Source organism: Calonectris borealis, chromosome 1, assembly GCF_964195595.1.
Source record: "Calonectris borealis chromosome 1, bCalBor7.hap1.2, whole genome shotgun sequence".
Classification (NCBI taxonomy): domain Eukaryota; kingdom Metazoa; phylum Chordata; class Aves; order Procellariiformes; family Procellariidae; genus Calonectris; species Calonectris borealis.
This window is the reverse complement of record NC_134312.1, coordinates 152,955,618-152,969,587: the sequence shown is the minus strand read 5'-3', so window position 1 is coordinate 152,969,587 and position 13,970 is coordinate 152,955,618. Positions and strand designations below refer to the sequence as shown.

Sequence of the window (13,970 nt, the reverse complement as noted above, 5' to 3'; positions counted from 1 at the left end):
GAGAAAAACTTGGGGGTACTGGTGGATGAAAAGCTGGACATGAGCCAGCAATGTGCACTCGCAGCCCAGAAGGCCAACTGTAGCCCAGGCTGCATCAAAAGAAGCGTGGCCATCAGGTCGAGGGAGGTTATTCTGCCCCTCTACTCTGCTCTGGTGAGACCCCACCTGGAGTACTGCGTCCAGCTCCGGAGTCCTCAGCACAGGAAATTCATGGACCTGTTGGAGCAGGTCCAGAGGAGGGCCATGAAAATGATCAGGGGGGTGGAACACCTCTCCTATGAAGAAAGGCTGAGAGAGTTGCGGTTATTCAGCCTGGAGAAGAGAAGGCTTCGGGGAGACCTTATTGCAGCCTTTCAGTACTTAAAAGGGGCTTATAAGAAAGATGGGGACAAACTTTTTAGCAGGGCCTGTTGTGACAGGACAAGGGGGAATGGTTTTGAACTAAAAGAGGGTAGATTTAGACTAGATATAAGGAAGAAATTTTTTACTATGAGGGGGGTGAAACACTGGCACAGGTTGCCCAGAGAGGTGGTAGATGCCCCATCCCTGGAAACATTCAAGGTCAGGTTGGATGGGGCTCTGAGCAACCTGATCTAGTTGAAGATGTCCCTGCCCACAGCAGGGGGGTTGGACTAGATGACCTTTAAAAGTCCCTTCCAACCCAAACTATTCTGTGATTCTAATTCACCCAAATTATTGATACAACTTAAAAGAAAAAAAGGCTAAAGGCATTACATTGGCCTCCTAATGGCATTTTAAGATCTTTAAGTTAGTTATAAGAATACTTGACTATTAGCCACTGTTGCCCTCATAATCCCTAGTTAGCATATTAACTAGGTTCTGTACATTACGATGGTAGAGTCTATCATGTTTTAGAGCTTGAAAACAAATAATTTATTTTAATTTCGTCTTTTGTGACTAACTGATTGTCCCAGTATTGCCTTTTTCTTCCTTTATTGACATTTAATCTTCTTATCAATATTGTAAAGCTTTGCTACTTTATATGTCATCTCTATGAGAGACTTTGGGCAGCTTGTTATAAGCATCAGTGCTCACCAGTGACTTTTATTCAAAGAGTACTCTCTCAAACTACACAGGCAGCATTTTGGTTTTTTTGGTTTGGTTCCCCCCCCCCCCCCCCCCCAAGAGCCCTTTTGTTTGAGGCTTTCTCTCCCCAATGCTTTAACCAAAACTTACTCTCTAGCTTTGAAAACAAAAGGCTAGCCAACAAACACTCCTGTTTCAAAGACTGCATAAAAAAATTAATCTGGATCGGTGCAAGACACAGAGATCTATTTCATCATTCAATCGCCTTGTAAAAATATATGTAGCCTCTGTAAGAGACTAAGCTTCAGAAGTTTTCTTTATAGTCATATAATTTGCCCTAAAGTATTATTTGGTCTATGTTTTTTGATCTCTTTCTTCTTGTTTTCTCACTGTGATCATAGGCAAATATCATACTTCTGTAAAGCTAAAACAAAATCTACATTGCACAAAATTATTTTGTTTCAATAAAATTCATGGACACCGAGCCGAAACTGGTGCAGATGTGGGAACAGAGGAAACTGGTGTCAATCTCAACAATTGGACTATCACACTACCTGACCAATAAACATCAAATGAATACTTGCAAGATTCAGTGAGTTACTTGATTCCTTGTTTCCTCATCTCTGAATGATTTTAAGAGTCTTCTTTGGCCTCCAAATTACTAAGAACATGGACACAAGAATTAGTTTCTTTCCTAATCACTTTCTTCTTCTACAGACAAATAAAATCCACATAGCAAAATAACAAGAAAATACCATCAGGATTCAACCTAAAAACCCTTCACCAAATTGCCAAAAGCTTAGAACAAAATAGCCCTTATCTGCAATTAGGAGCTCCCCCACAGAAGGAAGAGAGAAGGGGAAAAACAGATAAGGGGTATGATACAAATACTGGAAGTGGCTAAACTCAAGATCCAGCCGAGTCGGATCCATTCATCCCTGCAAAGCCATAAGCAAAGAGCTTCCAAGTGCTCTACGTTAGGGGACGTATAATGCACAGTGTCAGAGTTAAGTCCCTGTGGTGGACAGGGAAGAGTGGTGAACCACAGCATGTGGATTTCAGAAGAGCTCTGCAGGAATCAGGCAGGGTCTGACTGTGCTTATTAACTCTATTTCGGCATCTGCCACACTGAAGTAGCCTGATTCCATGCAGAATCTTTCATGTTTATTATCTTGAGCATCAACTGCACAAAAGCAGATAACCTGCTTCTGAATGTGAGCTAGGCTTAGAAGAAGATAGCTATCTAAACGTCAATTTGAGTGCAGTCTAATGAACCTGATTGTAGCCAGTTTCAAAATCCTTCCATCTCTGCAAATCTCTCCATCCACAATTCAGATAAATTACAACAGATGACTTAAAGTTGACCGGATATACATTTTCCAAATAAGAGCCAAACATGAGTAAAAGAATCAGAGGCATTACTAGAACTGGCAGTTATGCCATACTTTTGCTGCTACTATTGGCCTTTCTTGATCAGAGCACCTTGTTCTATACTAAGCTTCTCTTAAATTGCTGGCATTTTCAGAAAGAAAAATGTGAACAAAAATAAAGCAAGGACCATACACACAGACCAAGGCCACTGAAACACCTAAAATACAGCATTCACAGACCTCTTCCAAAGTAAACATGAAATTCATTTACTGAACTCCTTCAACTTCTTCCATCCACTCACTCCTACAAACACCCTACAAATGGATCAATTTAATTCTTCCTTGAAAGTGGAGGAAATCTTGATAACTATGGAGGCGGGGTAGGGGGGAAGAAAAAAAAAAAGAAAAAAAAAATCCTTCCCTGATGTCTAAGTGTCCTTTCAAAGAATCTTGAGATACTGCTATGATGAAAGCCAAAGTTGATGTTGCTTCAATTAAAAAGAGCACATTATACTCATCTGCTCATAGAAGATGCAACCTCCTTGAAGTCCACATACCGGATGCAAAGATAGTCATTCTTCTGGTCTTGAGGTAATAATTGATTCAAGTCTGAATGCCCTCCTCATGTATCATCTCTTGCTTGATCCCAGGAAACTGGCAGAGAGAAGGAAGCACAACCTTTTGAGCCAGCGAGCAGGCGAAGGGACCACAAAGGAGTGATGAAGGACCAAATCTGCTTTTTGTTTCCATGTTGAAAGTCGAAGACCATGAAAGAATGCATTAAGTTCCTCCATGGTGCTGAAACAAACTGTAATAAACTCCTGAGCATGAGGAATCTCCTGAACATGTCTTGTTGGGGCTCACAGGGAGACCCATTAAGAGACTCACAGTAAGTATCAGGGTAAAAAAAAAAAAAAAAAAAAATTGGTGGAACTAAGGCCTTGTTTTGAGCTTGAACAGTGTCCTTAGAAATCTGAACTGTATACAACATGACAAAAGATCTATAATCCTATTCTTCAGTACACTTATCAACCAAGAGCTAGGATGCAAAATTTCATTCAGACCGCAGTAGAAAAAGCTAAAACTTGGGAGTAGAAGGTGAGATAAACCTCTCCAAATCTGCACCAGGCAAAACTTAAAGATTTATTGTACTAAATATAGTAGCAAGAACATGAGAGAGCAGATTAAACAGACAGAATCAGTTATCCATAATAATTCTTTGTAAAAGTGTCCTGGCAAACCACACCTTAATAAACTGCACCTTTTACATTATCTCAAAATATATAAAAAACACTCAGATGAAGTTTAATATAGCTAAATATTATGCCTGCCACATCCAATACAAAGCCATTGAGATGGCACTGCTGTGTTGAAAACTTGCTATCTTTTTTTCCTGAATTCTGTCCACCACTTAGACAACAATAATCTTAACAGTTAGAAGCATCCATCTTTTTCGTAGATAATAATCAAATCTATTCAAATGTATTTGAAAGACACTTGATAGTTGGGTCCTGAGTAACATTAATCAGAACATCATTTGCTGCTTAAAGAAAATCATGGTAGATCTTATGCAATATGCTTTTGCCTCCTACACCTCACTACTTACACAAGCTATCACCTAGGAGGACTGGTACTACTTTTACTTCTTTAAACAGCATGTGTCCAGACTGAAGCATACTACTTGACAATATTAAGCTCATAAAAGTAAATGGAAACATTCAAGTTGGATGAGACTATAGAGACAGAAGTCCTGCAGATATAAAGAGAAATAAAAATTCCCTAGTCTCACCACACGAACTGTGGAAAAGAGATTCCTATAAAAGGCAGTCCTATTTCTAGGAATGAGTATCGGTGTACTAAACTCTGTGCCTATTTTGAGGAATGACAGAACAGATGTAACAATTTATTGGAGAGGATTCTTCCCATGTAATTACATAAAGGCAGCATTTCTTGCACTGGTTTTGAGGGGAACTGTAGAATAAGAAGAAATTAAAAAGCAATGGAAGACAGGCTGTTCTGAAAATAAATAAACCACAAAACTGCACCCACTCACCTCCCCCCGGACGGCTTTCCTGGAGCAAAATCCACTGCATCGTGAAGATGACTGTGTCCGGTATCACCAAAATAACTTCTAAGAAGGGCTTCTGTGCCTCCTCACTTGCCCCCTTACGAATGGCAGCTGGTGTAATAAAAGTTACTATGCGTCCTGCTGATATCTCCCAAAAGAGAAACGTTTGGGATACACAGAGATTTTTTTCAAGATATGCTCCAGGCAAAAAGGTTCAATGAAAACTGACAGTAATCTCAGAAACAACTTTTAGAAATTCAGTCTGAAAGCGCTGGTGCCCAAAGTGAAGCTAGACATGGTGAAATTCATCTCGGGATGCTGAAGCAACCTCAAACTGCTACCTACCATCTTCACAGAGGTCAAAGGAGGTTCTAGAAGAACCTCAGCGGTTCTCTGCCAAACTGGGAGAAAGCAACTCGTCCATGGGGGTCAGTCCTGCATCTACACTGTCCAATATTTAAGTAACTCAGATGATAGAACAAAGAAAACTTTTATTAAATCTGCAACTTATACAGTGTCTGAAAAAAGTGTAGCATGGTAGAGGACAGGATTAGAATTCAAAACTATTTGGACAAATTTGAAAACCACTTGGAAGTAAATAAGAAAGATTTCATTAAAGAGAAGTGCAAAGTCAGATAGCTAGTGGGAATTATCAACCGCAGAAATACAAGATCAGAATTAACTGGGTGCACTGCAGTTCTGCAGAAACCCAATAATGTAACAGATCACAAACTGCAGACTGCAGTATCAGTGTTATAAAAATAAGCAAACTTAATAACGGGATGTAAAATAAGGAGCAAAATATCTAAGGTGAATGGAAGATATCTAGTTTGTTTGGATACTACAAGAACAAGAGAAAGTTAAATCAATTTGATTGCAAAGGAAAAGAGAGTTGGAAGATACAATTCCAATATCAGAGAGTTGGAGAAAAAATTTACCAGGGTAGTCGGTTTTACTCAGTCTAGAGACGAAGGGAAGATGCATACATAGTTGCCAAATATGTAAAAAGTTGTTACTAACTCTAAGGAAACATGTATTCTGCATATTTACTCTGGATGGGTAAGTATTGAATTGAAGAATTCGGGAACAGAGATTTAAGTTATATGCTAGAAAAAAAAGAAAATAAAATATCTAACAATAGGTTTGAGCAAGCATGGACATAGATATATGAGACCTGCCATAGGAAATTTAAGATTATATTATGTGAAGGCAGTGGCTCCCAAACTTTTTCAGCCAGAGGACCACTGCCAATCAAATCTCAAATCTTGCTGATAACTACTGAAACTGAAAAGACAAGTTAGTATATATTGCTAGCATACCACTGAACATTTGGTTAGAAAAACATCTGCGAGGAATGGTTTTGGTAGACGTTGATCCTGTCTGGCACAAGGGAATACACTATATAAGTGTTTTAAATTTAAAGACCACCTGGCATATTAAAAAAGAACCCATAAATCACTATTTCCTGATGTTCTTCAGGGGAGATAGGGCAAAAAAATAAGTAATTACTGCTGCTTACCACTTCTTAAAACAGCAGAAATAGACTTTTAAAAAAAAAAAAAGTAATCTGAAACATATTAAAATACTGATAGACCAATGAACATGACTCATAACGAAAGCATCGCTGTTTGGACATTTTTGAAGTATTTCTGTGATTTCTTACAGTTTCAATATGTTAAGATGATAAACATGAAAAATAATTGCATAAATGGGTCGTCTTTGCCTATCACAGACATTTTGCTGGTGAGCTCTATTCTCAAGAGTTATTTCTGTTAAAAAAAAATGCATTAGCACTTAGCCTGAAGGATCCAACAGAAGGACCATTTTAATTATGTCTTCTTTTATAAAAAGTTTTTATTAACAATCTGCCAAGAATAACAATTTCCCATTTGTCACTGGCACTATGTCAAATATGCTTAGTTTTCAAATAGGCGTATTCACGGGTCATGTGTATACCTGAGGATCGAGCAATATTCTTTGAGACCACTCCCCTAAACAATGAGTGCAATAACTACCAGACTTGGTAATTTAAGCTCTGAGTGTAATAAGAGGAAGCACTGGATACTTCACATCCCAGAAAAATCACATTAAAATATTTTGTAATTGAAAGTTTGGGAAGAATTCCTTTGACTATTTCCATTTCATGAATTAAAACCATTCACTGTTAGCCCTACTTGACATAAACTTACTGACAGCTTAGTCTTTAAGTCATAATTCAAATGTGAACGTATGGGAATGAATAGGCAAGCACTATCATGGGAGCATGTCACCAGAAACATTTTAAGGCAAGCAGCTAGGGCAGTAGCTTAGCAGCATCCCATACTTGGGTAGCACTGCGTGTCATCTAACGTGCATGTGGGGAACGGGAGGTCAACACCTTAAGATGACCTAGACAGAGCCAGGCAGAGATTTATACCAGCTCATTCGGTAACAAATCTAATTATACATTCTGTTTAACTATCTGGACTGAATTCATAAAAGCATCCTGAGCCAAGGCTCCAAACTTAGTAAGAGAGAAACAAACTTTGTACATGGATGAGACAAATTCCCACCTCTCCTTGACAATAGGGCACACAGTCTTTGGGACACAAACACCAAGCACCTCTACATTAGTTGTGGAGAGAGGGAGGAAAGATGGACAGTTTCTCATTCTAGGAGAAAATACATAGTGTATACAGAGAAGAGGATGTAAAATAAAAAAAGCACCTAAGCCTATACTAAATGTAACTGAAGCAACTAGAATTCCCAGCTCATACAGACACTCCTGTAAGATAACTGACTGAATTTTTTTACTCGCTGAACACTTTTTTGCTGAAAGAGAACAAACATAACTCTTAGAATAATAGCAGCAGGAAGCAGTATGTTGTAAACACCAACCTGTAAACTTATTTTTTTCCTCCATCTCTCTGGTCCACTGAATATAATGGCATTCCCTGAAAAGATTCCAACTCCAAACCTAAATAGTGTTAATTTTCATTTGGATAAGCTATCACCGACCTCAGTCACTCAAAAATATCTTACTAATCATCAATATGCTTGCTCAGCACTCTCTTTGTACTCGACCTATAGTGATCCAAGTTCACACCAGACAGAAATATGGTGTATCTCCACTGAAATAAGAGCAGTGGAACCTGTTTATATTTATTTAATATTTAGAAACATCTTAGCAAAACCAGAAAAAGTCTGACAAAAATGCAACCAAAATACTGCCGTGTAAGAACTAAGCACTACTTGAAATTAAGAAACAGTATTACCAGAATTATTAAAATTCCTGAAAACTGAAATCAGCAACAGTTCCAATCAACTCCTTCTACAGTTTATTTTAAGCTTAACTTTAATTTTTGCACTTCTTTCTTTCTCCTAATACTTCAACTCTTAATGCAAGAAGGCACTTAGGTGTTTTATTGCCAAAAAGTACCATTCTTACACAACAGAGAAGACAGACTTACAAAAGGGCCTCCATACCAAATAAACAGAAGTAATGGAAAACAAGTAAGTTTCCTTTTTCCTCCTCATGTCAAATAAACAGTACACTCAGTTCCATAATCTGGGTTGGGCTGCCTTCCCTCCTCCTCTCTTTGTACAGGCTTAGGTGAAAAGCTTTTGAGACATATTTCCCAAGTACATGAGTTTCACCTTGGAACTGATCCAATTAAAACAGGAAGCCATTTGTAATATTTCTTTAGGTATCCCATAAATTCCAACCTCAGCTGTAACTGACTTACCTTTTCCGCAATCTGAAAGTACTAGGCTTTTTAATGAAAAGAGGCAAGAAAATGAACAACTACTAAGGGACTTGAATTCCAACCAGCCTCACGGAACCACTACAAGACTATTTCATTTTTGTGTCTGGAAAGGTGGCATGCGACCCATGAAAGAGTGACATGTGTAATGAAAAAAGAAATTGCTGCAAAAAATAAAGAAAAATGGAAACTGGCTAAAAGTTGCCCACAGTTTAAAAAAGGAAAAAAAAAAAAGACACTGGGAGAGATGAGAGATATTATCCAAAGTAATTCCCAAGAAAGAATGTGGAACAGACGCCTCTGGTTGAGAAGGTCTAAATCAATATTCTGCTCCTCCATCTCACTACTCTTCCAACAATTTTTGAGAAACATGCTGGCCAAGTAACGTAGACGCAGAGTTAAAGTGGCTATGCTAAAAAAAAACCCACTTCCTCTTACCCACAGCACAAAGAGAACAGTGATGATGGTACAGCGCTATTCTACACACAAAACAGTTTAATTCCTTCCTACACAGTGTCTTTTGGAAGTGGACATACATTTGAAAGGATACCAGATTTCATCTTACAGTTTTTTTCATTTATTCACAAACTATAGATATTTTTGATTTGCAGAGAATAAAACATTGGAATTTAAATAACGTATCCATTTTACTCTAGCAATACAAGGCGTGGATTGGGACAAATCTCAAACTTTATAAAGAATAATAATTTAATACTTTATAAACTGTATGCCTATTTCTATTTCTATTCAGTAGCTTTGAACCAAGTTCATAATATTCTTTTTCTAAACTTCACATAAAAACTGTGAGCTAAAACTAAAAATTCTTAGAAGAACAGTAACTTTCTCCCAGAGTTTTCTCCCTCTTTTTAAGCAGATACGGACATCTTGTTTCAGATGTTCTGAACAAAATGGAAAACACAAGGAACTCACTAGCTCAGTCTTTAAAAAAAAAAATTCTGACAGGTCTGTAAGAACTGCAGGAACTTCCTTTGACAAGAGGAGAGAGAATGTCAATACTAGCAGAAAACCCCATTAAATTATCTGTACCTAGAAGAGATTAATTGAAAGAAGATAGGAAAGAGAAGAAGTCAGTGAAAGAAATCAACAATGAATTTACTATACAATCATCAATGAGAAAACTGTATTATCAGAAGTATTTGGAATTGACTTCACTCTCTGTAGATATTTTCTCGATTTTTTTCTACTTACCTAGACCTTTTTGTCCAGGGTTTTTAGCAAAGTTAAAAGTAAACTGATAAAAATCTTTGAACTTTGTTGGATCCTTTAGCTCTTGTTCCAGTCTTGGCAATAGAGCTTTTAGTTTTTCTGTGGTGTCACACCTGTTCAAAAAAGGTTACATTATTTGTAAATATTTAAGATTTCTTTTTACTTGTTTTTTTCCTCATCTTTTTTTTTTTATTTTTTAAGTTTCATAGCAAAATAAAACAGTAGTTAAGATAAAAACAGAGTATCTTTCCGGATAGCATTCTTAAAAATACAAACACTCATGTGTCTTTACTAAACGACTTTAAGCGGAACATTATATATAGGCATCCATTAAGTACACAACCCAAATAGGATTCAGTGGTTTAACTTCTTTTCTCAGTCTCTTCATGAGTTTATGAACTCAAACAACAGATGTTCTTAAAAAATATATAAACCTCACTGAAATCTGCTATCCTTTCCCCTTTTATAGCTGTTGTAACACAAGGGAGTGGGTTTTTGCTTTAATCTAGATAGATGTTACTTATTCCCTGCTGTACCTAAATGAAGAGCTGCATACATTTACAGTTAACGTTAACATCAGAGCCTTTTCCAACGAAATGAACCGTTATTTGCAGTCACCCTCTCCCCACCATAGAACACTTGCAGATAAAACCTAGGAAAAAAATGAGTCTTTGACAATAGCTTCAAGGCTGACAAACCGTTTAACGGCCTGGCACAGGCAAGCTAAGATAGAATCAAGTTACTGAGATTCTAACAGAAACAGATCCCTTAATTTCACAAGACTGGAGCATTTTCAGTGAAAGCACCTGAGCTGACAAGATGCAATTTTAAAAGAAAAAGGGTTTCCCTCACGCCAAGGAATCCAATGAATATTCAAGGTTTATAGCATATTACCAATATTTTGAATTGTACTTAGAAACTCAAAGTGAATGAAATAGGTTTCAAAGAAGGAGCTATCATAACTAACACCTTGCATTTGAAAGTTCTCAGTGGCTAAATGTTTGTATTTATTCTAAAGATTCAAGAATAATTTTATTAAAGGATGGATAAGTATAGCAAAATCCATAAAATGCAGCTGCAGTTTTAACTGTCTTGCATGGTACAGATAAAAACAAGTACCTTTCTGGCCTCCAGCAGTACCTGGTGGAGAAAAGATAAAGAATTCTGCCAACAGTCTTCAACTGAGAACTTCAGTTTCATAGAGACTTTATCTAGTTAACAATAGGGACAAATATCATACCTTCCCATACGTATCCTAAAGGTGCTAAATCATAGAATCATTAAGGTTGGAAAAGACCTCTAAGATCATCGAGTCCAACCGTCAACCCAACACTTCCTTGCCCATTAAACCATGTCCCTGAGCACCACATCTACACGTCTTTTAAATACCTCCAGGGATGGTGACCCAACCACTTCCCTGGGCAGCCTGTTCCAACGCTTGACCACTTTCAGTGAAGAAATTTTTCCTAATGTCCAATCTAAACCTCCCCTGGTGCAACTTGAGGCCATTTCCTCTCGTCCTATCGCCAGTTACTTGGCAGAAGAGACCAACACCCACCTCGCTACAACCTCCTTTCAGGTAGCTGTAGAGCACGATGAGGTCTCCCCTCAGCCTCCTCTTCTCCAGACTAAACAGTCCCAGCTCCCTCAGCCGTTCCTCATAAGACTTGTGCTCCAGGCCCTTCACCAGCTTCGTTGCCCTTCTCTGGACACGCTCCAGCACCTCAATGTCTTTCTGGTAGTGAGGGGCCCAGAACTGAACACAGTATTCGAGGTGCGGCCTCACCAGTGCTGAGTACAGGGGCACGATCACCTCCCTGCTCCTGCTGGCCACACTATTTCTGATACAGGCCAGGGTGCTGTTGGCCTTCTTGGCCGCCTGGGCACACTGATGACTCATGTACAGTCGGCTGTCGAGCAGCACCCCCAGGTCCTTTTCCTCCGGGCAGCTTTCCAGCCACTCTTCCCCAAGCCTGTAGCATTGCCTGGGGTTGTTGTGGTCGAAGTGCAGGACCCGGCACTTGGCCTTGTTGAACCTCATACAGTTGGCCTCAGCCCATCGATCCTGTCCAGGTCCCTCTGCAGAGCCTTCCTACCCTCCAGCAGATCAACACTCCCGCCCAACTTGGTGTCATCTGCAAACTTACTGGGGGAGCACTCGATCCCCTCGTCCAGATCATCGATAAAGATATTGAACAGGACCGGCCCCAGTACTGAGCCCTGGGGAACATTGCTCATGACCGGCCGCCAACTGGATTTAACTCCGTTGACCACAACTCTCTGGGCCCAGCCGTCCAGCCAGTGTTTTACCAGCAAAGGGTACACCTGTCTAAGCCGTGAGCCGCCAGCTTCTCTAGGAGACTGCTGTGGGAGACAGTGTCAAAGGCTTTACTGAAGTCCAGGTAGACCACATCCACAGTCTGTCCCTCATCTACCAGGCAGGTCACCTGGTCATAGAAGGAGATCAGGTTGGTCAAGCAGGACCTGCCTTCCATGAACCCGTGCTGGCTGGGCCTGATCCCCTGGTTGTCCCGCAGATGGCCTGCGAGCGCCCTCAAGATGAACCGCTCCATAATCTTCCCTGGCACCAAGGTCAGGCTGACCGGCCTGTAGTTCCCCGGATCCTCCTTCCGGCCCTTCTTGTAGATGGGCGTCACATGGGCAAGCCTCCAGTCGTCCAGGACCTCCCCTGTTAAATGCACTAAGCCTCAGGGAATTTCTTTTCATTCAAATCTTAGCCTGTGTTCAACGCTAAAAGCCCCAGACACTGCACCTCCAGTATGTAACAAAATAATTCCAAATTCTCAATAAGCACTATACCAGTGGCAAGCAGGTAGGATCAGATTATGCTCCCAAGAACACAATAATGTCTGTTGAGCAGAAAGAGATAAAAATCACAGACCTCTGTGGAACTATATCAGAGACAGTCATGAGGACATAGGAGCAATGTGACAAAGTCACAAAACAAAATCCAAGCCAGAAGTCACAGGTGGTTTAGCAAAACCTTTTTAATCAGTTATATCAAATAATGCTGGCAGCCTTTAATACAACAGCATGAGCACTTGATTGCTATCCATGGCTAGAAAATCATAATTATTCTTATAGTCTCTACCCAATAAAGCAGTGCACTTCAGATGATATCAAAAGTTAATTCATCACAATTTCTGAATACCCTTACCTAAAAAGGAAAGCTTAGAAAGAAGTCAATAACCGATGAGGCCAGTAACAACAGACTGCTAGGACCTCTGCTCAAGAAACAACCACCACATTTGCGAGAAGTTGGTCTGTTGTAGAAAGGTATTGATAAGATGCCATTCTAAGATCAAATGAAATTATTTAGCTACAAAAAATACGCATAAGTAATAAACTGTGATTCTCCATCTATCTAATGCAATCTGTTTAAAAAAAAAAATCATTTTGACAGCTCTATATATTAGAAATACTGCACCTCTTCCAAGGAAAAGTTGTACACACGATATTATTTTATCGTGATAAATGCTTGACTTTATTGCTGAACAGAAGCAATGTGGTTTAACCTCAAAGTCTATTATCCAGAACAGCTCCATAATCCAGGAAGGAAAAAAATTTTGCATCAGTTACCCCACAGTCAGACTAAATGACCTTTTCTACTACCAATACACTCATTCTTATTTCAATTTCTTATAGATATTCTGTACAAATGAAGGCAATAAGAGAAAACTATGGTTTGTAAAACTGGTAAAAACAAAAAACTTGCATTTGGTGGTGATAAGGTAAAGGGAAAGAACTGAAGGTTCTTTTATGCTTCAACACTGACTGAACTTTTTTTTTCCCTTCATACATCTCCAGTGACCTCCAGCTTTTAACAAGCACACAGTCCAACTCAAAACCGTAACACAACCATGCATATGTTTGTACGAATTACAGGAAAAGATGTGCATATCTGTCCGTTTTCTTGCTGTACAGGTAGGAATTATTTTGCTTCACCCTTACTGCGGTCATTGTTGAGGCTTTGCAGTAAAGCACCAATTTAAGGAAGACAGGACACTACAGGCATTTAGCCCCTGTTAAGCTTGACACCTGCCTTACCAGCTTTTTGAAGCTTCATACTTAATTCAACTAAAAATGTTTTAAACATAAACCAAGCTCAGGCTTTACATTTTGAACTATGCAGAAATGGATACTTACCCCAACTCCGTCATGCCATCAACAAATTCCTTTTTACTGAATTCACATTGAGTAGCTGCCCTGAACTTCCATGCTACAACCAGAACACTGATACTGGCTGGGTCCAGGCTTAAATCATCACAGAACTGTTGAATCCCATCAATGCCAATTTTATTTTCATCTTGCGGGTCTGCAGTTCAAAATACAGAGAGGAGAATTGTAATTATTTACAAAAAATATTTACAAATAATCATCTGCACAGCTTTGATATGCTGCGTAATACAGGTCTTCATTTTTTCATAAGCTTCACAAAGGTCTTCACTTGAAATCTAGTTAATTTTAGAAGTACCTTGAAGAGTATCTGTAAAT

General features: G+C 39.1%; 1 protein-coding gene across 15 annotated transcripts in view; it reads right to left on the bottom strand.

The window, feature by feature from the left end:
* The window catches only part of DCUN1D2 (defective in cullin neddylation 1 domain containing 2), a 30,616-nt gene that overhangs the window by 10,867 nt on the left and 5,779 nt on the right, over positions 1-13,970 (bottom strand). For 9 of the 15 annotated variants that reach the window (XM_075136701.1, XM_075136735.1, XM_075136752.1 and 6 more), the window contains 3 exons: positions 13,623-13,791; positions 10,575-10,595; positions 9,438-9,568 (listed from right to left, as the gene is read on the bottom strand). In XM_075136701.1, coding sequence (XP_074992802.1) covers positions 9,438-9,568; positions 10,575-10,595; positions 13,623-13,791 — 321 coding nt within the window. The remainder of the gene's footprint in view (positions 1-9,437; positions 9,569-10,574; positions 10,596-13,622; positions 13,792-13,970) is intronic. The other 6 variants (XM_075136715.1, XM_075136773.1, XM_075136784.1 and 3 more) reach the window with 1 other exon arrangement.